Raw genomic sequence first — 24,749 nt, 5'->3', positions numbered from 1 at the left:
TTTAACAAAAACAACTGGTAGGGTTTACCAGTTACATAACACAAAAATGGTTTAACCTTTTACTCCGATTACCTGTTCAACTCACAAACTTACATACCGGTTTACAATAACCTTCACAAAGCTCTTCTTACCGGTTACAAGACAATAGCAACAATATCATTACCGGTTCAATTGACATCAATGACAACATAACATATCATTAATGCAATCTTCATGCAAATGCCAACAAAGAATAGTTAAATAAATAATGAAATCAAATGACACCATTTTTATTATTACATACCATGGCCTATAATATGAATATCATAACACTTTTTGAGTCCATAATGATTACAAAGTGCATAATGCCATTATGCTACAAAACAATCCAACTCCAACTACTAATAGAGGGATAAAAATTTCCCACAACATTTCAAACACAATATTCCATATTCCATCCTTTCTCTTCATCCTATAGCTCATTGATTGAGAAGACCCCAAACCATCCTTTTCTTGAACTTGAACACTTGCATCTTGAGTGTGAGCATTCTCAAGAGGTTTCACCCTGCATGTAGTAACAAATGATCTTATTCCAAATTTCGCATAAGATAGTTTCAAAATTACATACTAAGCACAAAATAGCAATATAGTTCCATATATTAACTAAATGACATTGAATTCCATTCAATAAAAGAAATATATTCCTACTAGAGGATAAATAATATATTATGTTGTTATATATTATTTAGTGCCATTTACTTTTCTAGGCCATAATATTGAGTCATTTTTATTATATAAAAAAATCCATTTTTGTGGAAAGTAATAATAAACAGTGTAATAATTTTATTCGCTAACCTTTCAAGATTTTTACATTAGATATTGATTATAAAATCTCCATTAAATCTTATGATATGTAAGGATTTCATAATCAAATAAACAATGAAGGAGAATGGAGAGAAAAAACACAAAAAATAATGATCAAAGATAAATCATCAATATTGAAATTGATGAAATTCGCACAATTTTAATATGATTTCAAATCTATTATGGAATGTTGTTTTCCCTCTCAAGGGTTTTAAGAGAACATCCAACGTACCACTAGCAACCAAGGAATATTCATCCAGCATTTCACAATCATGTTCAATTATGATGTTTTGATTGGGTAAAGAGTGTATTAAGTTGTCACATTTACTTAATGATTGAGCCTAGAACCAATGAGTGCCAACATAATTTATGCCTTCATGCGTAATATTTGAATCCCTGAGTACCACAATAAACATTGATTGGATTATGTGTGCTATGAGGAACTAGTTTTCTTAGAACACGTCCATATTAGTTATTTACATGTTGGCAATGGTACTTACTAAAGGTGATTGAACATAATAAGCAACCTAAATGGGTTCCACAATATCTCTTGCGAGATTGTGATCAATATCACAAATTCTTAAGGAGCCATTTAACATGTTTATTGAATAATTTGATTGAGGACCTCTCATAATGAGATAAGCCTTTTTAGTACTTGGTCACTGCCTCTTGAAAAAATAATGTTTATATTTTGTTTTCTAAATTGCAAGAAAGTTACAAAATATGTTATTAGAAAAGCTAGAGAACTAATATACAAAAAATACATAGACCAAAGGAGAAATCTACTAATCAAACCATGACCAAGGACACCAAGTTCAAGGGTCCATTAGGGAATTGAATACAACAAAATTTATTAAAATAATAAAACAATCTTAACACATTTAAGACAATGGTCAAGAACAAAATACTAAAAGCTGGTATCCCACACCTTTGAAGTGATTTGAGTAGAAAAATATTTAACCTCCAATGAGTTAACATAAACTTGCGCTTAGAAGAAATTTTTGCATTTTATTTTCCATCAACCCTTCTACCTGATCAAGGGATTTCATCCTAGATCCAAAAGATGGAAGATGTATTGAATCTAAAGGAGGAGAATGTAGGTTATTTATCTCACCACAAATATCAACATTGTCTAAGGTAAATTGGATCAGGGACTTATTGGCTAACGCGTTGCTACTTCCTTGTCAATTGTTCAACATCATTGAGATCATTAGGTCCGTCAAAACCTAATGTTAGATCCTAAAATTCATTAGTAACTAGATCTAGCTCTTGAATTACAAGTAGAGTACTCTCATTTTCAAAGCTTCTATCAATCATACAATGTTTGTCTTTTTTGGACAATTCTAACTTGTTAGAATCTAAATTTGTCTTTTGCAAGACAACATTGGAAAAAATAGTGTGCAAGATAGAATATCTCTTCAAATATAGAGGGGATGTTCCCTTAGATCTAAACCAAACATTAAACTAGTTCAAATTAACCCTAGACAAAATATAGGCAACATTTAATATGCACATTATACAAGATTCATTGAGGGGAACTTATATAAACGAAAATTATTACATGCTTATAATTTTTCTTGAGACGTGTGTACCAAATTATTAACAATTGTGCCTTACATATTTTTTAGATATTTGAAAGAAAAAACTACTAATATAAACACAAACAACACCTTCTAGGTAGCTAAAATAGAAAATAGTGGTTTAGTACAAAGATAGGAAGAATAAAGACACATTGGTAATACATGATTTCTCGAATTAATCAGTTAAATCATATACAAAGCCAAAACCTAACTAGATAGACAACCTCAATATAAAGCTTGATGTAAAATCCACTTCCAATTAAATTAACAAAATTACAAAAAACATGATCAACAATAACTTCAACTTGAATTTTAATTTATTTAACATACAAATAGCATTTGTTATCCTCCTCCCCAACTTATGTGCTCAATGCATTTATAAAAGATTACAAATGCAAAATATGAATACTGAAATAGATCTTATTTAATACAAACAATGATCTTTAAAGTAGAACACTTTAATGCTACTAATAATTTAGAAATAAATAAATTTATAGCAAATCTTATCCTAAATAACTAATAAAATAAAACCTAAAATGGGCTCTTAACTCAATTCAGAGGTAAGAAATGACTAAAAATGGAATGAACCAAAAAAGCCTAATCTAAAATCTCCTCCAACACTATTATAACTTGAAAGCCCCTACACACCAATGCTACAAACAACTTGCGTAATTGTGAAAATATGGAAATACAACCACTTTTCCATTAAGAAATGATAATGAATATTTATATTTTCAATGTTTGATGAATTGTATATATAAGTGTCCATTTAGAATTCTTGCATGCTTTAAAACAACTTTTTGTTTTCACATAAGTGCCACCTTTAGGAAAAACTTAGGGCTAACTAATGAGAACTTATTGGAAATTTTCTATCATAACTTAAAATAGACAAAAGTTTCATTATGGTTTGGTAGGCTCAATCACTAGGTAGAATTAATTTGTGGTTGAATCATATGAAATGTGCACTTGATAGAGTTACATGTTGGTTCAACAAACCTAAGCACACACTTACCTAGCTTAAACAATGCTTTTACATTAGGCCAAAAAAAACATGATGGTCGAACCATAGTAAAATCAAGCCTTGTCAACATCCCATCTAAAATGTTGGGGGAATATATCGTCCTTTGTTAGCCTTCTAAAAAGTGAACGAGTTTTTTTTGGCCAAGGCACATGTAAAACTTGTAAGATGGATAATGAGTTAAAAAATTTAATCAATTGAGATTAGTGGGTAGAAATTAATGTCACTACTTTTGTATATCTAGTGGATTTGCATAATCCTTGAGTCTATCTTTAAGATAAACCAAATTTGTCTTCATTCATGATGTTTTCCCAAAGTTGGGTGGAACTTATATGTGCATTTGCCGCCTCTTCAAATCCAAATGAAGTTTTTGATTACTTAAGCCACTTTTAGTTTCTTTTTCTTTTTCTTCTAATAGCTACTCTAGAAGACAACTACACCTTATGTTATTATCCTATTGGAGCTACCTGTGTTTGCTACTCTATAGCTACATTTGATCCCTTTTATATTTTGTTATGCTATTCTTGATGAGAAGAAGGAAATAATTTTTTCACGCCTATTTAGAAATAAAATGGTATCTTTTCAATGTAGGTTACCCCTATATGAGCAATAATAGGTTAACCATTCTTGTTTTCTATAATAGGTCAAATCAAGTCAAGAAAATATTTTATTTTTTAACTTTCCTAAAAGGGTGCAACAATTGGCTCCTTCTTATGACCAAAAAACATGTTTGAATTATGGGAGAACTTCAAAATCTTTGGTAAAGTTTTGATGGTCATTTTATTTTTAGCAATAAAGTCAAGTCCATTTCTAAATACCTAAACAAACAACTAACATTAATGATACAAAAACCTTACAAAAAAGAGTAACATATTACAACATCTCAAACAAACAAAAAAATCATCTATATAAAAGCATACATGAGAAGGAAAACCATCTAGATATAAATATTTATATGATGGGAAAAGTAGCAACCCCTACATTGGAGTTAAGAATCCAATCATGATAGCATTACATCTTGAAAAGATTTTAAAAAATCCATGGAAAGATTTATCAATGAATAATAATGTCGCATAAGCTCAAGCAAGAATTCTTCAACATTTTGCATCTAAAAATGATTTTCTTTCTCATTAAAACCTATCTCCTTCAAATAGAGATACATATTTCCTTCTACAACTACATTGCAAAGTCTTCATCACATAGTAAATAATTTGGAATAATGACCATCTCATATCTTGTTTTATCTTCTTCACAAATCACATCGACATAGTCAATCATGAATTCTAATGAAGTATTAAATTATTTAGAAGTGGTTGGAGTTCTTGAAGAAATATTTCCATTGCCTACATCTAACTCTCTAAATCTATAATGAGTGTTGGATGTGAACCTTAGGTAAGAAAACACTTATTTTGTTGCTTGATTCACACTTATTAAGACATGGCCTAGCGAACCTCGTTGAATCATCACCAAAATGAGCCTGTTGAATTAAAAAAAAAGTCCATTTTGGGCAACATGTTTTGCAAATCTTGGTGAAATGATGACCATGGGCCTTGGGAAAATTGAATCTCCTTAGCTTCATCATGACAATTGTGTTCAAATATTCTAAAGAAAAGGAAGAACACAATTAGATTCACCATCTCTTGTTGTGCAACTATCCTCTTCTAACTTGATGGAAAAAATGGGAACATAAGTATCTTCTAGCATTTGTTCTTTTGGTACAAGCTCATTAACCAATGAGGCATGTTCAAATCTTGATTTTCTATTGAAGTTCACAAGACATGGAAGACAATGATGAGTTTAAAATCAAGTAAAAATTCACCATGCCTTTCTATTGATGACCCAATCTCAAGAAGTTGCATGAGAGCATGTTTACGTGAAGCAACAAATTTTTAATACATGATTTTGACATGATGTTTGCATCTAGAATGGAATTATCTTCAAGATCTTATACGTAAATTAACTATGTTATTTCCTTTGTCTTGTCATATATAGGCTCTTCAAACAAACCTTCAAATGTAGAGAAGAATTCATTCATCCATGAAGCAACAGATGCCTTCTTTCCTAATGGAAAAAGTTGGTAGATCTCTTTTCTCTGTAGATGCTAGAGAAAAAAAAATGATATGGATCTTTTTTAGATCCAATATAGAATATTATTCTCCTTCATCTTGAAAATTGACTAGTGCATACAAGACTGAGACAAATTCAACTCATCATCTTTACTTATTGCTAAAAATGCAAAGATGTGTTCTTGAAAACAAACAACTCTAGGTCCTTCCATGGGATTTTTTCATATCTCTTCTCTTTTCTATCACATTATCTTTCATAACCTTTTGATTCCATAAAAATGCACACCATTGAATGTATTTTTTAGTGGAAACAAATCTATTTTCAAAATGTTCCATCATAAAGTTTCCCTTGATCTTATCTGAAAAGCATTAAAGGTTACCCAAAAACCTTCAATTTTAATTTAGAAGAAGATGCAAGTTAGATTGAGTAAAGTATCTCTGAACAATTTATACTAACACAATTTATTGTTTCATTGAAGGAGCGAAAAACATTCAAATCTTTAGGAGGTGCTTTCGAAGTAAGCCTTGTAGGGGGAGGTAATTTGAGCCTTGTCATTTCTATTGGAATTACTAAAATTCCTGTGCAAATGTCCTTACAATTGTTCAGTTGGAAGATTTTCTTGAAAATTTATTTTATGTTTGTCACACCACTCACCACCATTTGCAATAAAGGATCAATTGTATTTAGCCTTTTTACAATTTTGTCAACGATAATCATGTAATCCTCTAACTTAACCATTTACTCTTGAGATTCTTCAACTTCATCAGTCTCATTAAATTTGATCATGAATGTGATCTTTGTTGGAAGTGCATTTATAAAATAAATCAAAATGATTCTTACAAATGGCTACAAACTTGCATTATTTTTTGTTGGTCCAAGGTAGTCAAATCATGCAACAAATTCTTCATGGGCTCGCTATTTTTATTCTTTACTTTTGATATTTGTGTAAAAAGAATGCATCCACTCTTCATTGACTTGAAGTGTGACAATAAATTCTCTTGCATAATCTCCCAATTGAAAATTAAACATGAAGCAAAATGGTGGAACCATTTTGTTACTCATCCTACCAATATCTTAGCAAAAGTTATATTTGACACCTTTAGGTGCCACTCCCAAAATATTGCAAGTTGTGAATGATGTAACATGTGTTCATCTAGATGTTGCGAGTTGTCACCATGGGGTTCTTTGGGAACATTTTTCTCAAACCATGTAGAAATTCATTATGCTCTACATGTGCCAAGGGACCAATAGTGGCTCACCACAGGTAAAGATGGACCATTGTTGATATGGGGATTGCTATCCATTGTTTGAAGTGTTTCATTGTCCAACATTGAAACTATTTTGATAAGCTTAGGAACTATTGACGAAGATATTCCTTTTCCTAAAGCCATTTTTGAGAGTTTGAAAGACCAAATCATGAAGACCTATCTTCCACCATGATCCAGTGCGTACACTTTACCAACTAGGATGAAATGAATTCATTTAAAGGAAATAAACTTGGTTTTCTTGCAAAAAGATAAACTTATTGAATCTTGTTTCTTAACAGAACCATGAAAAATTGTTAGCATTTAAATATGCGTTTTGTAAGACAACACTAAACAAAATAGTGTGAATTAAAGCCTCTTTTAAAATTTAGCGAGAAGCTCTTTGAAACCTAAACTAAACTAAACTTAAACCTAAGCTAAAATAGCCCTAGACTAAAATTATAGACAAAATATTCAAATATGCACATTATACAAGATTCACTAAAGGGTTTTGCACATATAAAAATTATTACACAACTACCTTTTTACTTTAGATACATGCATGATTTGTTTGAAACCTTAACTCACAAATTCAATTTTCAAATATTTGAAAGGAATAAACTACTACTCTAAACACAAAAAATAAACTTTTCAATTGACTAAAACAAAGACCAATTATTCAGTGCAAGCAATGATTTGAAGAATAACAATACAAATATAGCACATTATTCCATAAATTAAATAGTTAGGTTATGTACAACACCAAAACCTAAGAAGACATATAACTTCAATACAAAGTTTGATGATTAAATTCATCTTAAATTTAATGCAAGAAAAAATTATGAAGTATAAGCTCATAAAGTCCACTATCTTCTTCTCTAGTTTATGTATTCAAAATACTTATCTATAAATTATAAATGAACAATCTTTTATGAGTTCAAAAGAGTCATATTTTAGTCCCAAACAATGAGCTTTAAAGAAAAATACCTAAAGACTATTGAAAAATTGAAAAGTAATTTTTTTTAAACAAATCTAATTCTAAACCAGTAATAAATAATAATAAAAAGCTAAACTAGATTCTCAACTCTGCATGAAGATTTAAAAAACAAAAAGTAAAATTAGCTTAAATTGACTAATCTAAAATATCGTTATTGTAACATGAAAATCACTTACACACCTCTAAAAAATATATAAAAAGAAGACCACTTAGTTGCTAGGAAAGGAGGACAAATACTTTTATTTTCAATGTTTGAATGAATGAATGATGTGTTTTGACTCTTATATTATAGATCTTGGTGTGTTTTGACTTTTCAATCATTGTTAACAATTTTCAAGATCTTTTCATTTTGACTCTTATATTATAGATCTTGATAAATTTAAAAAAACCATCTTGAAAGGCTTCCATATATAGGTAAGGCTTCCATATATAGGTGTCTAGAGATCTATATAGCTCATCCTTCAAAACAACTTTTTGTTTTCGCACACACCAACTAGCAAAAAGATGGGACCACTTTAAGGAAAAAGTAGGGCCGACCAATGAGAATAACATGTCAATTGGAAAATTCCGTCACAACTTAAAATGAGCGGAGTTTCATTATATTTTGGCCGACCCAGTAACTGGGTGGAATTCATTGTGGTCGAACCATGTGATACGTGCGCCTGACAGTGTTATATGGTGGCTCAACCAACCTAGGCATGCGGTCGTTTAACTTGAGAATACTTTTATGCTGGGTCGGAAAACATAACGGTAGAATTGTGCCTGGCGAAATTTTATATCAATGCTGTCAGCTAAAATGCTGGGGGAATATGTCATCGTTTGAGCCATTTTTTTGCAAAGTTGGTGAATTTTTTGTTTGGCCAAGCCACATGCAGAACCTACCAGATGGGGATTGAGTTGAACTCTGCCATCATTTGGATTGGTGGGCGAAACTTAATGCCACTACTTCCATGTGCCTGTGGAATTTCATAACATTTGAGCCAATCGTTAAATTGAGCGAAAAAATTGTCTTTCACACGCCACTTTCACAAGATCGGGCGGAACTTCCATGTGCTCTCGCCACCTCTCCAAATCAAGTAAATATTTGAATGACTTAAGCCACTTTGAATATCTTCGTTTTTTTCTACAGATTGCAACTACCTATTGAAGACTCTTGTGCCTTATGTTGCTTGCTGATCTCATTCCATTGTCAGCCTACTAGAGCTACTTGTTTTTGTTGCTGTACCACTAATTCTGCCCCTTCTAAATTCTACTTTTCTATTAAATGATGAGTATGACGAAAGAAAACAAGTTTCGTAACTATTTGTCCACAAAAATGGCCCGTTTTCAATGTAGGTCAGTCCTAAATGAACAATATCAAGTTGGTCATCCTTGTTTTCTGTAATAGGCGAGCTTAGAAAATCAAGAAAAACTATTTTTCTTATAGTTACCTCCAAGGGTGCAACACAACTTAGTGCTACACATGGAAGCGATCATGTTCCCTCTAATGCTTTGAGTATAGTTAAAGGGCAATTTGTTTGAACTGAAACTTGAGGAGACTAAAAAGAATGCCAAACCAAACGGTATAAACTTTAACCAATGTCTATGCAGGGACCAGAATGTACCGTTGATTGGAATTTTTAATTAATTGAAAATAAAAGAAAACAGTTGTATTCTGATTTATTTTTATTTTTAAATTGATCAAAACAAATCCAGTTAATGGTGCATTCTGATCCCTGCATAGATCTTTCACAAACTTTACATGCAAAGTTAGACCAAGCAATAAAGAATATTTTCCACGATAACTAAATGTTTCCTCATTGCGACAATAGACAAGGTCCCTCATCCAAGCTACAATTTTTGAGGGTAGAACCAAGTAGTTTTTGATGAATGAGAAGCCATTTAAAACAAGACTCTTTAGACTCAATGCATAGAGACCAAATGATACTAAACATATTAAGATCATTTTCTAATAGAGCTAGCAAGGTTCCATTTATTATTAAGATTACTGATAAGGTCTTGAGAGAGGGTTAAGTTATCATAGACATGCTATTTTTTTTGTAAAAGTTTTTCTTTTGGAGTTTACGACAATATACACCTACCATCATGAATGATCTCTGCAAAAGATTTGATCCTTCTATAAAACCAACTTGTGGTGCATCACCCTGAACCAAGGCTAAAGCCTTATTTTAAACTATAAAGAACCTAGAGCTTTAAATTAAGAAATATGGCAGCAAGAAAAAACACAGAAAATGGAACTTCAGATTAAGTCATTTTTATTCATCACAAAATTACATATTTGTATGTAAAAGATAGCTCAGCAACTTCCTATAAAACTGCTAACTGTATTGACAGCAACTATAGCGGATCAACAGCTAACAGGAGTTGTTTGACAACAAACAGAAGACTAATAACAAGAACTCAAGCAACTATAATTCAGTTATGAATTATATTCTCTAACACTCCCCCTTAATGAATAACTGAATTTTGACGATCTCTTATCTCTACATAGTAAAAAACCAACTAACAACATAAAACAAAGCAGTACATTATGTAGAAGCTATTCTTTGATAAAAGTTCTCGGACTAGTAAGATGTTTTCAAGTTTCTCCCCAATTGCAGGTATAGTCATCTAGCTATCATCCAAGTTTCCAACATCATTGGACACCATTTGCACATGAAGTGTCTCATCACTCTCGTAAAGATATAATGTTGAACACCAATCCTCACATGTATGTCTCATTACCCAATGAGGTATAGTTTCTCCAATCCACAAGCGCCTCAGACTATTGAGCATCTATCTATCTTCTACTGCATTCTTCCCTATTTTCAAAGTGTTGGTCTCTTCAAAATAGAATGTAAGTATACTTGAAGATTGAAAAATACCAAAACAAAACTACTAAGAGGTAGAATGAGAAATGTCCCTAGATGTACAAAAGATGTGGGAGTAGACGTTAGGGATCGGAGTTGCCGAAGTCTATGGACCTCCTCTGTGCACAACTTCAAATGTTGATCTACTACCAACTCTTGTTCCCATGTTGTCTTCACCATGTGGGAAGTCTCAATCAATTGGGGTTTGGTTTGCTCAATATCCTCCCTCTCAACCAGCTACACTTCCTGCTCAACCAATTTCACCTGGACGTGGCTATCACTCTAGCGCAATTTGCTTTGGTGACTTGTTACTATTGGGCCAATCGTTCCTAGAACTTTTGGATACAACCAACCATCTCGGTATGTACTATTTGTACCATCCAAAGGCCCTCATCCTAGTGTTGTGTGGTCTTGTCAATAGAGACTATCTGACGCTTCATCCTATAGAATAGATCTTTAAAGGAATTCTCCATGCCAAACATAGCTGAAATTACTCAACCATGTCTTCCCCCCACTATAGGCCTAACAAGGTGCCAAGATGCCATCATCCTCAAAGTCCCTACCCCTGGCCATCCTTTAGAAGTGAAGCATCTAACAAATTCCCCTTCACATTCCATCTGCATAAATGCCAAGATACGTTGGGCTTCACTAGCCACCAATGGAGAATGCCCTATATCCAATCACCTGGAAATGTCTCCAACCTCCTGCATTACCACAACCATGGACTATAAATTTTTTACATACCTCTTAACTATGCCAAGTGAGTCCTCATCAAGCTTAGCATCTCAATAATTATGCCTTTTGACTAACTCGCACTCAAATCCTCCTCCTGATCCTCACTAAATGGATCAGCCATGGGCAACTCCTAGGCCGTCAAAGGTAATTGTGGTGCAATCTCTTGTACATTCTCTACACTAGGTGGAGTTGCTTATGTAGGACCAAGTTGGGTGTTATTAACAACCATGGATGATTCTATCTCATGATGTTCAAGTTCATCAGCCATGACCCTAACGAAATTGATGTTGGAAAAGATTGAATCTCTACTGAAAACCTGAGTAGGTACAACCAATGATCAATTTGTTTGGCTTCCTCAGCCAAAGTGGTGTCTACAAGCAACATGTTGCCCCAGGAAAAATGCCTATGGCTAGTAATATGGGCTCTATTGACAAAGTGGCCTCGGTTAGTAACATGGATTCCACTAGCAATGTAACTAGTAGTGTAGCTGGTAGTGTAACTAGTAGTGTTGCTGAAAGTGACCGTGGCGATGTAATTGGCATCAGTGGCAATGTGGCTAGTAGTCCTAGCAATGTGGCTAGAAGAGTAGCAATGGTAGTATCACTCACATGGATAGCCTCTTCTATCGCAATATCCAACAAGGATTGTGCATCGGAAGCCAATGATACCTCATCTATTGGTGTAGTGGTTGATGTGGACAACAATAAATCTATAGGCTCATACTTATCTTCTCTATTGTTTCCCCCATTGCTTGCCTGACATGTCACTCTACATCCATTTCTTCCTCATTGGTTGTGTTGGTTCCTCCCCAACAAGTGCCTGCATATCCAAGGTACTCCAATAGAATGTCGTCGGCCAAGAGGGACCAAGCTATGATACCGGCTGAAACTTGCCCCATTTGTTGACAAGAACCTGAGTATGAGTGGCATCCAAGAATCGAGCGATGGTTCGTTGTGTCATGTAGAATGCATTGTGTTTCTGTGAAAGGAATTCTTTTATTGTCTACAACAACAGTCTCGCCCAATTATATACCATACCCATGCTTAAGACAATCATATAGTCTATCATCCAAATGGCCACATTAGATGCTCGATTGGCACATGTTAGTCGGCATTTTACAAAGTCCCGTATGCACCTTCACTTTGTAGTAGAATTTTTTTGCAAGCCCCTATTTCTAGCACTCCAAATGCTATGTTTTTCTTGTCGTGTTAAGTCTGGCCAACATATTCTATGAAGGGAGGCCTCTTTATGCTATGGGTGTAATATCCCCACAATATTTTTTAATTTATTTCCAGTTACAATCACAACAAGAGCCTGTTAAGGTAAGGATATGAAGATGCAATAATGCTGAAATTGTAACCCTTCCACTTTTTGATCACCAAGTGCCCAAAATGGGAAGGTGAGAGCATACGGTGTTGAGGGGATAGTTAGATTCAAATAACTAGAAATAATACAATGCTTGGGCGGCAAGCTAGCCCCTTCCACTTTTCAGCGGGATATGGAGAATATTAAAAATCACTTGGTGGTAAACCAATCAAGGATGATGCAAGAAACTGAAGAACAATCACTCTACCGCTTATGCAGCGGGAGGACTAAAAATGAAATAGAAATCAACTCCACCGCTTATTCAGCGGGAGGATTGAAAATCATATTACAATCAACTCAACCGCTTATTCATCGGGAGGACAAAATTACAATAGATAAGAAGGCGGCAAGCCAACCTCTTCCACTTATGCAATGGGCCAAAGAACAACAATCCAAGTATATAGTTGTTAGTACTACTAATCAGCTTTACAATGCAAACATGGATTACAAAATTACTAGAGTCATTGTCCAAACTAGGCGGCAAGGCCAGCCTCTTCCACTTATGCAATGGGACTAAGAGAGTTCAAATAAATTGATGTTAGTACTACTAACAAGCATTACAATATGACTCATAATGGATATTCAAATGCCAAAACCCAAACTAACAACTGCAACTTATTACCAAGATTCTTCACACCACACCCATAGACTCGCACACCTGAAAACCAGCTTCAACCCCAAAAAACTAAATCTGATTTGAATGAACAACACACTAGAAATACAAACCAGCAACATTAAAATCCTCACAAACACTTCTAAATCACTCCCCACACACTCAAATTATCTTTAAACACACTCCAAAGAACCCACACACTCTAAAACCAACTCCACACAAGGAAACACTCCAAACTAACAATTTTTCAGATTTTGATATGCAACCTATGCGCTGGAAACACACAGACCAGTAGCCTAGAAACTCACAAAAATGCTCGTAACTCTATTCACACTCAACGAAATGACCCCCAAACAGATGCAAATGAGAGATGCAAGACAGGCGATGAGATTAGAACCAACAAACTACACCCAAAACCCCCAAATGAATTTAAGCACGCATTCCCAGGCAACCCAACATTGTACAGCTAGGAAAGAAGTACGATTTGCATTTAAAAATTAAATACTCAACATTAAGCTCTACAAACTTACAAACTTGATTGCATGTGGCATAGGAAGAGAACAAGCCACTACCCAGAATGATCTGACACACGAACTAAGAGTTATGAACTAAAACGTGCTACAACCACACCAAAAACCAGCAACACTAAAATCCACACCACACTGAAAATCTGAAAATGCATAATAAATCGAACCTCACATTCAAAAGATCCAATCACAGCTAGGAGTGATATCTTACACTCGACGTCTGTCAAGAGCCCTAGGAGGTATTCACCCTTGAAGATTGTCTAGAGTCAATCCGATAGCATAACAGTGTAAATTTTCTGAGATACCAAAATGAGAGCCCAAGTCACTTATTTATAACTTTTTGCCAGCCAAATTCAAATTCAAATGCACTCCAAATACGCCCAAACCAAATGTCATTCCATTTCATCCACATTTGGCATTGCATTTCATTTCATTTCCTTGCACAAGTTCACCCAATTCACATTCACCCAAAATCGCCTTTTTAAATAAATAAAGTGTCATATAATAAAGTGTAAAGTGGGCACCCAACTATGACTTCCAAATAAAAAATATTACTAAGGCAATATAATTAGAAAATCGCCCCATTTGCCTTGAGTTATAATTTAATTATTAACACCATGACAACCCCCTTGAAGTCATATGCAAATTTCGCCCAAATAGACTTAGGATAAAATTAATATTTTCTCCCTTCCTAAGTCGTCCATCCATAAAATAATCAAATATTTATACCTCATGCCTAAGGTATTAATATATTAAAATACATTCTCCTCAAATATTGATTATTGCCAAATTGAGCTGGAGACTGAAGTGCTGGAAATTGCCAAAACTGAACTGAGTTGGGGCTCTGAACTGAACTGCTAAAAATAGTCATCTAAGTGAATACAGGATCTTGCCAAAATAATACTGCCAAAAATAGCCACTAAGCTATGTTGCAAAATCCTTGTCAAGAATAGCACCAAAAAATGCTGGAAGACCAATTGCTCAAACTGACCTGTCGGAAATAGCCATCTAAACAGGCCTGCCGACATCCTGCTAAAAATAGTACTTACTAAAAATAGCATACTGCTAAAAATAGTAAGTGTTTCCAAAGTGATTTTAACCACATTCTAAGTAGCCATCACACTTACTAAAAATAATAAGTCTGGAAAAAGTCAATCGATGCAGATGCATGTCTAACCATCCTGAAGCTCCCTGAAAACCCAGAAGGAATCCAGAATCCAAACTGTCAAACTCCCACATATACCCCCTGAAAACACCAAAGAATCCTCCTAGAAAATAGGAAACCCTAATTTCAGCCCCCGACTAGCCTATGGGCCTCCAAACTAGGCTAATGGCCAACATAACTAATCACTACGGAGAAGGGGACATTACAATGGGGTTATCTTTCTAACAAGAATACACATAACTGTGCCTATAGAAGGTATGCCACATAACCTATTGAAATCCACTGCAGTATGAAATGCTCACCTGGCAACCTTTTTAATCAAAAACTGATTTATGACTGCCTTTTATAATTTGCCACCATTGCCTTCAAATAGGGTTCAAACCCTTGAGAATTGAAAAATGGGAATTGTGCAGCTTTGTCTACCTGTGTGTTGCAATGCCACCTTCAACACATGATCATCTTGACTGTTTTGCCACCACATCCAACACTCACTAATGATAAGATTCTCCCATGTCATTGCATCAATTGCGGTCTCGTCATCCTTCTGTTTGCTGGTTTTTCTTGATGCAAGTTGAGGCCTGTAATGTTGCATATAGTCCTTTTTCCTTTGCTATGAGTGGTGGCCATCTTTGCAAAAATTATTTTGAAATACGCTTTGGGATGTTCACAATTGGATTTAAATGGACTATATCCTCTTTGAAAATAGTTGTAATAATTGTTTGCCAATGAGGATCATCGTACATTGTATGATTTGAGGAGTCATACAATGGAGGGTATGAATTGTCGCACACTGTGAGACAAGTGACCATACAAGGAAGGTCGTATGCTAGGAAGGGAGCAAGACCGTATGCTGGAAATAAAATAGGCAATCCGTATGCTAGACAATGAACAAGTCCATACATTGGATTAATGAAGTCACCAAAGTGAGGGTTGTACTGTCAAGACAAGGAAGAGTGGTACATTGGATGGCAAGAATATTGTTGTCATCATATTGTATGAATGAGTGTTCCTTGTCATATGATCAAGACAAAGAAGAGGTCATGTGATGATTTGTAAGAGCTGTATGTCATGTGATGGAGTGTGTCATATACTGAGGAAAAGGCATTGTACGGTTTGATAATTGCAATACACACCAAGTACAAAGGACTATTGTACAGTCACTTCAATTTGCCCTCGCCATACAAAAGGAAGATGCAACAAAGATGTCATATGGTTTAGCCCTCGCCATACAAAAGGAAGATGTAACAAAGGTGTCATATGGTTTAGCCCTCGCCATACAAAAGGAAGATGCAACAAAGGTGTCATATGGTTTAGTTGGGTCGTATGATGTGTCATGCCCCTGGTTTGATATCCATTTCATGAACAACATCTTCAAGCAGTTTTGGAGTCATGTGGCAATGGTCTTGCTTGTGTAATCAAAAGTTTGAATAAATTACAGTTGGATCAAAATAGAGAGATTCCTCTTCATGTGGAATTATACCAGATTCAAGTGTCAGTTCAGATCTTCAACCATCCAATGGAGGGAACTTAAATAAAAAATTGTCTTACAGAGTACGACTTCACAATTTCATAAATCGAAGCAACATACTCAATCGCCTATCACATAAAATCAGGTTTGATCAATTCCCTCCAATCATGCAGCAATTTAATTCATCAAGGATTGGTTAGTTAAGGTGCGATATCCCTTGATTAGTTTACACAAACCTTGAAAGGGTAGCAATCAAAGGATGCTTCCCTCACTAACATTTCAACTCATGGAGAGGGATCGAGACTCTCCAATGACTGGCAAAAGATATAAGAGATCCTTCCACCACCAAATCAAAGCATTGAACATCAGCAAAGATATTTCATTTGCAGCAGATCTGGTTAAATAGTAACATATCAAATTCTTGTGGTATACAGAATTAATTTATCAATACATCTATGTGTTTATAATAATTATATGTGAGTGGATGTATATGTATCTAATAGATGCATGAATTGTTACATATAATAGACATATATCTATGCACTTAATAGTATATGAATGAAGTTATATACCTAAAATACTCAATCATGCTAGGGTAGGAAAGGGAGTTCAAGGAGGGGGAACGACGTACAAACCTCACTAGGTACACCACCTCATGAAAATGGTTGACCACATGAGGCCAAGGGGGACAAAGATTCTGCTCTTGGGCTTAGGGTTGAGTTAAGGGCACCCTATTGCAGTCTTTTCTACAAACCCTATATTGGTCAATTGTTGAGATGAACTAGAAAGGATTCTCAATCATAAGAGGAAAGAAGTATGACGTACAAGCTCCACTACGTACACCACCTCATGAGCATGGTTGAGGACCACATGAGGCCAAGGGGGACAACACTTACACCTTTGGTCCTAAGGTAAGGGATATCCCCTGGCACACCTTATCATGTCCCTCCCATCTCAACCCTCGTTATGGTTGAATCCCCATGTAATCATTTAAATTTATGTATCATATCTTTTCTTAAGCCTAGAAATGGATCTATTACATGGATTATATCTATATTACTATCTAACTTGGTTGCAGGTTTACAAGATAGACTTATCTCATCTTATTCTTGGGTGAGGATTATATCCTTAACTATATTAGGTTCCTTGTTTCATTTGGATTTTGTGAAATTAGGGCAAATTACAACGTAATCCAGAAAAGGGACATTACAAGTGGTATCAAAGCTTTGATCCTGCCAGCCTTCTGGGTAAAGCTAAAACAATGCATTCTAATCAATAAGAAGGATCTAACAATATATGTATTTTGTGTGTATGCTTTGTGTCTACATATATTTATGTGTATGCTTTGTGTTTGACTCATACCTGATGTGTTTCCAACATGCATCCTATTTTTGATTGATCTAGAATATGAGAATAACGAGAGTAAACCAAAAAGATATGAATTTGTTTAGAAATGAACATTGCATTTAAAGTCATAAATGTGTGTCATGCTTCTAATCCTCAACTTAATATGTGGAAAAACTCCCAAAGATATCTGATGTGCAAACATATGGCCAACCTAAATAGTCTTGCAAATACAACTAGCACTATTACAAGATGATGTTGACCCTTCTCTCCGAAAGATGAGAAAAAAAACTTGTCCTAAATTAAATCTTGCCAGTTTCCAATTATTAGTTATAATTCAAATTGAAATTAAAGGACACATATGGGTCCTAACTCAAATCTACGACTTATGATAATATCAGAATGGCATCGCTTAAGTGAATTGTGTAATAGATTTTGTAAAAAGGAAAGTTACAAATTTTAAAACTCAAACCCATTCATAATGGGAATCATCTTGAAACACTTCCCCATGATCATTGCTTGAGAAGCAATTTTGGGAAGGGTGGACTGTCATGCCCCCAATTTGATATCCATTTCATGAATGACCTCTTAAAGAACTTTTGGAGTCATGTGGCAATGGTCTTTCTTTTGCGATGAGAAGTTTGAATTAATTACAGTTAGGATCAAAAGAGAGAGATTCCTCTTCACATGGAATTATACTAGATTCAAGTATCGGTTCAGATCTTCACCCATCCAATGGAGTGAAATTGAATATGAAATTGTCTATGGAGTAAGACTTCACAATTTCACAAATCGGAGCAACATACTCAATCGCCTATCACATAAAATCGGGTTTGATCAATTCACTCCTATCATGGAGCGATTTAATTCATCAAGGATTGGTTACTTATGCTCTCATCTCTCCCTTGATTATTTCACACGAACCTTGAAAGGGCAGCAATCAAAGGACGCTTCCCTCCCTAACATTTCAACCCATGGGGATGGTTCATGACTCTCCAATGACTAGCGAAAGATATAAGAGATCCTTCCAGCATCAAATCAAAGCATCAAACATCAGCAAAGTTATTTCATTCACCGCAGATCTGATTAAATAGTAACCTATCAAATTCTTGTGGTATGCAGATATAATTTCTCAATCTGTGTTTATAATAATTATATGTGGGTGGATGTATATATATCTAATAGATGCATAAATTGCTACATATAATGGACATATATCTATGAACTTGATAATACATGAACCACTATATGCCTACAATAATCGATCATGCTAGAGTAGGAAAGGGAGTGCAAGGCGGGGGAATGACGTACAAGCCTCGCTAAGTACACCACCTCATGAGAATGGTTAAGGACCACATGAGGCCAAGGGGGACAAAAATTCCACTCTTGGACGTAAGGTCAAGTTAAGGGCACCCTATTGCAGTCTCCCCTACAAACCCTATATTAGTCAATTGTTGAGGTGAACTAGAAAGGACCCTCAATCATAAGAGGACAGAAGGATCGCATGGTAGAGGGGAACAGCGTACAAGCTCCACTAGGTACACCACCTCATGAGCATGGTTAAGGACTACATGAGGCCAAGGGGATGGAGTTTCCACCCTTGGGCCTAGGGTAGGAGATATTTGGAGCACATTATCATGTCCCTCCCACCTCAACCCTCGTTATGGTTGAGTCCCCACGTAATCATTTAGATTTATGTATTATATCTTTTCTTAACAGTAGAAATGGCTGTATTACATGGATTATATCTATAATATTATCTAACTTGGTTGTAGGTTTCCAAGGCAAACTTATCTCATCTTATTCTTGGGTGAGGACTATATCTTTAACTATATTATGTTCCTTGTTTCATTTGGATATTGTGAAATTTGGATATTGTGAAATAAGGGAAAATTACAAGGTAATCCAGAAAAGGGACATTACACGATGGGTTGCTGGTTGGACTAATAAGAAAGGTGTGATCGCCATACAATAATGATTCTCATCAACCTTGCATTGTAATTATTGCCTTTATAATATTCTTGTGATTTTCCTTTTTTAAATTTTAATTTATGATTCACTCCTCCCTTATGTCGTACAATATATGAAATATAAGGTCATACTTCTATACTAATTGGGGGCTAATATTTTAATAATTGACAACTTTAATATTGTAATACTTCCCAACTTTAATTTTTTAATATGTTTTAACTCCATTTTAATAATAGTTTGCTTGTTCTTTTCTCTTTCTTCATTTTCTCTTTCTCTCAACTTTCCTTACTTTTTACTTATACTCTTTGTTGTGTCGCCTTATACATGATGAGTCATATGGATTCTTATAACATTGATTTTCACAACAAGCACCCATATACTCTAAATCAATTTTTTTATCAACTATCATGAGTGATGTCATAACTCTTTCTAAATTTAGGCAATTGTTGATAAACCTTCCTCCACACTACTAGGAACAAGTAACTATCCCTCCTTTTATTGTCGTTCTACCAACTGGGTTGTAAGGAGAGCACACCATTATGCTGAGAGTGGGGGTGGGGGGTATAATACAATCTTTTAGTTTTTCAAGACTTAACAATCACAATGATATCAACACAACAACAACACAAGATTTACATGGAAACCCTTTAAGGAGAAAACCATAGCAAAATATTGCTTTATATATAGAAATCTCTTGCAATCTTTGTAAGAACCAACCTATGGGAGACACCAATCCCCTCTTATAAACTTTGTGAGAACCAACCTGTTGTGACTTTTTCACACATCGCCCCATTGCAAATAGGGACCCCCACTTTTTCGCTTTCTAGGCTAGTTGTCTTGGCTTAGCCGTTGGTAGTTGTCAAGTCTTTGCTATTAGCCTTTCATTTGTAAGACATGTAGTTGCTCAAAAGCTGGTCAAGTCTCTCTCTTTGAGATGAAGTGATGTTCAACATTTCCTCGGCCCTCCAAAGCTTTCGATCTGCCTTTCCCAACACTATCAATGGGTACCCAAACCCTATCAAACCCATTTCCAACTCTCCATCATTCATCCCTCTCCACCTCACCTTCCTAACATTTCATCCATTAACCTCTCCTTCCATCTCATCCACTACCTTTACGTATACCTCCACTACCACCTCCATCTCCCTTACCTTCCATCCCCTTCTACCTCACCCTCATTTTCACCTACCTATACCTCACCTACATTTCCACCTACCTCTACTTTCACCCACATTCTCTTGACCTCCCTTCATTTCTCTACCCACTGCCTCTCCCTTATCCTACCCATCCACTATCTTATTCCCCTACCACCATACCTCATTTCCTTCCTTTCCACCCTCACTAACCCTAACCCCATCTTAACCTACATCCTAACCTACCGTCTACCCCTTCACTACCCCTTACACCCTATACCCAACCCCTTCCTTATCACCTCCTATCCCTTATACCTACCGTTCCATTTTACTCCCCCAACATCTCGTAACTCCTTCCTCTACCCCTTATACCTCCTTACCCCACGTATCTCCTACCTTCATCATCCATGCCCCTTATGTCTCCCTTTCCCCCAACATCCTCTTCTTCCCTTTCACCCGTGGCCTTTCTTCAACACCTCACATTTCTTCATCCATCCTTGCCTCATCACATCTTGGGCCTGTTGACGTGTATTTTGTACACTATCAAACACAGAATAAAATACCTAAAGGTACCTTATCCTCTCTTGAGCAAAGCCTCTGATTGCTGAAGATATTGCGAAAAAGGATCAATTAGGATGACTTCAAGGTTCTTGTATGCAGGGTCTCTACGTGTGGATAAGCTCTTTGTGGTATGATGTGATTTGCTGGAATCACAAGGGGACTTACATTTGATGCCTGAACTTCTGATTTGCTTTGAATATTGCTGGAACACAGGATTTTCACTAGCTTAGATTTGAAAAAAGGAAAAAAGACGAGGGCGAGGAGAGGATCTAATCCTAACACTAAGAATGTAAGAGCAATGAATGATCTTTGATGAAATTCTAACTAAGTCTTGTTTTGACATCATAGGAACATCTCCACAAGGTTAGTGCGATCTTCGAAGGAAAGCTTTATGATGTTCAAATCATCACTGCAGGCATAGACACCATCAGGTTGATGCATATTGATGAAGAAGCGACAATTGAAGTTAAGCTTAAGCTGAATGATTCCAGTTGACTACGCAAGGCAAGTCTGCAATCAACAAACTGCTAGTAGTATGGATATACGAATTTTATGATCAATCAAGCACATTTCTTCCACTCATCTAATCATAAAATCAAACATGAGAAGTATAAAGACCATGCAAATTGTCGAATCGACCCATAAATTTCACCATTTCTTCAATGAAGTTACAAGTCTTTTACAACAACATCTTGGCAACAATCTTTGCCTTCTCTCTCTACTCTACTCTAATTGCTATTCTAATACTTCCAACTGCTTCTAACTATATTCCAACTCTAACTATCCCCTTTACAAAATGAAATGCCAGGGCTTATATAGTGCCCTCAATACAATTCGATGACTTAGATCAATTCGAGATCAATGGCCAAGATTCAACAATGAAAACCCTAATTAGGGTTTGTTACAACCATTACATAACATTTAATGCTTGACCAATGATAAAATTGTATTGCTTGGACACATGTCCTCTCTAGAAAATTCGACCAATGAATAGTCGGGGTAGGTACATAGAATTTTGTGCCACCTTCCATGAGTTAGGTACATTGAATCTGGAAATGCTGAGGTGGACCACACTGACTGGATGAGTGATGACTGGGATGCCACCTTGTCTGACACTTGTAATTTGGTAGATATTCAACTTAATGTTGTTGAGAAGCTAGCTTTAATTAATTCATCTGGAACTATTTGCTTCCTCAACGAACCCTTGTTCTAACTTCTTGTGTCCTTGATTTGCAGGATGATGATGTACCTCGCCTTGGAATGCTGGATTGGAAGAGGTCGCCCTTGATGATGTTAGTCCAAAGAAGGCCGTCCTTGTCGATGCTAGGCTGGATCGAAGAAGGTCGTCCTTGTCCTCGCTTGATCGTCCTTGATGAGAGCCTTCCGACTTGTAGATCCTTCGAGTTTGGGAGTCGCCATCTTGATACCTACACAACATTTCAAAATTAGTAACATATCTTGAAATCTAAAAATTAAACTTTAAAAGGAAGATTCAAGATTTTAATTAGGAAACTTGATGATAAATCTGGAGTTATCATTTCCTAATTTAGGATTTTCAAAGCAAAATTTAAATCTTCAAAAATGGTGCCAAGGTGATTACGCCATACTTCCACTTGGGAATTAATTCTAAAAAAAGATGCAAAAATAGGAGAATTCGCTAGGCAAAATGTAGATCAAGACCTCCCTTGGATAAAATGCACCTCCTTTAGCTTGGAAAAGAACTCCACCTTCCTCTTCAAAAATCTGGAAATTCGCCTTCAAATGTCTTCAAAAAACTGGAAATTATCCTCCAAACTAGCAAGAAATTCTCCTCTCCAATAGCCTTCAAGATGAATTTCGCCCTCCTCAAATTGCTCTTCAAGTTCGCATGAGAGATAATGTAAGAATGATTTGAATTATGAAAAACACACCCCAAATATATAGAGCGCTCACCATTTCACCTCCCATGAGGCCGACCTTGCAAGATAAGCCAAAAAAAATAAAATTTAATAAAAGGAGAGGCCGACCTTTATAAAATATTAAAATAATATCCCAAGTGCTCTCTTTTTAAATTTAATTTAATAATAATTAATTTAAAATGCCTTTACAATTAAAAATTTCGATTTTAAGGCTCAAAATTAATTATTAAATGCCATGCGCCATCATTAAATGTCAATTTAATTTCAAAATATTTCAAGGTTTTATTGAATTTGGCATTTAATGCAATTTGAAGGATATTGGCGTCCAAGCATGGGAAGAATTTGGGACTTTAATCAAATTCACTCTGGTCCCTGGGAGAGGGACAGGAGCGCCCATGCATTTTGGTCCTCCATCTTTCATTCTTCAAGTTTGAAACTTCATCCTCTACATCCAAAATGGGGCTCTCGCTTGGTATTTTGAGTTTAACCTATTCCATCTTTGGAATGAATGCCTTTTAAACCATTTTCGCCCTGGTCCCTTGGTGAGGGACAGGAGCGATTTTTGCTTTTCCTCCTTGGCCCTTGTCTTTTAAATCGTCAAATCAACTTGTGAGGGCAATTGATGATCCTTGTTTGTTCTACGCATGCCAAACTTGTCTCTCCAAGACCAAATGAGCCCTCCTAAGGATTTTTCGCCCTGGTCCTTGGCTGAAGGACAGGAGCGAACTTTTGTTTTTGGTATAAACATTTGATCGTATGAACTTCCAATTGCCTTCAAAGTGTAAAATAATGTCCTTTATTCCTTCTTGAACGTTTGAAACGGAAGAGGCATTCAAAATTTAAGCATACTTGCATATTTCGCTCTGGTCCCTGGGAGAGGGACAAGAGTGCTTTGGCTATTTCCATCACCTTTTGCGGTCTTTGCAACTTCACTCTTCTTCGAAACATTTCCAATATCATTGCCGCCTTGTACCTTGGCTTGGAGTCATTAAAATTCGAAGGGGAAGGCAAAATAACCAAGATTTTGCCCTGGTCCTTGACTGAAGGACAAGAGCGAACTTTCATTTGTAGGCTCAATCATTCTTTGCCAACGTTTAAAACTACCTTCAATGGATCCGCTATGCTCCCCTTCACTCATCTTTGACATGGAATTTGCTTCAAATTGGTGAGAAATTTGTCTTAGGAAGAAATTGCTCTGGTCCCTTGGAGAGGGACAGGAGCGCCTAAGACAAAATAGGCTTCACTGGCGTCTTGCACTCTTCAAAATTATATTCAATAGACTCGTTATGCCTCCTCTTACTTTCCTCAAACTTAAAAAACTCATTTCACTTCGCCAAAACTTGTCTTATAAGAAAATCGCTCTGGTCCCTG

At 35.6% G+C, this 24,749-nt stretch overlaps 1 protein-coding gene across 3 annotated transcripts in view; it reads right to left on the bottom strand.

The window, feature by feature from the left end:
* Positions 1 to 223: 223 nt before the first annotated feature.
* LOC131069823 (uncharacterized) overlaps positions 224 to 24,749 on the bottom strand; it is a 179,608-nt gene continuing 155,082 nt past the window's right edge. For 2 of the 3 annotated variants that reach the window (XM_058005391.2, XM_058005390.2), the window contains one exon: positions 224 to 544. In XM_058005391.2, coding sequence (XP_057861374.2) covers positions 331 to 544 — 214 coding nt within the window. In that variant the 3' untranslated portion in view covers positions 224 to 330. The remainder of the gene's footprint in view (positions 545 to 24,749) is intronic. The other variant, XM_058005389.2, reaches the window with a different exon arrangement.

Source organism: Cryptomeria japonica, chromosome 6, assembly GCF_030272615.1.
Source record: "Cryptomeria japonica chromosome 6, Sugi_1.0, whole genome shotgun sequence".
In the NCBI taxonomy this organism is placed as follows: domain Eukaryota; kingdom Viridiplantae; phylum Streptophyta; class Pinopsida; order Cupressales; family Cupressaceae; genus Cryptomeria; species Cryptomeria japonica.
Note: the sequence above shows the minus strand (reverse complement) of the source record. Positions and strands in the feature narration are given on the sequence as shown.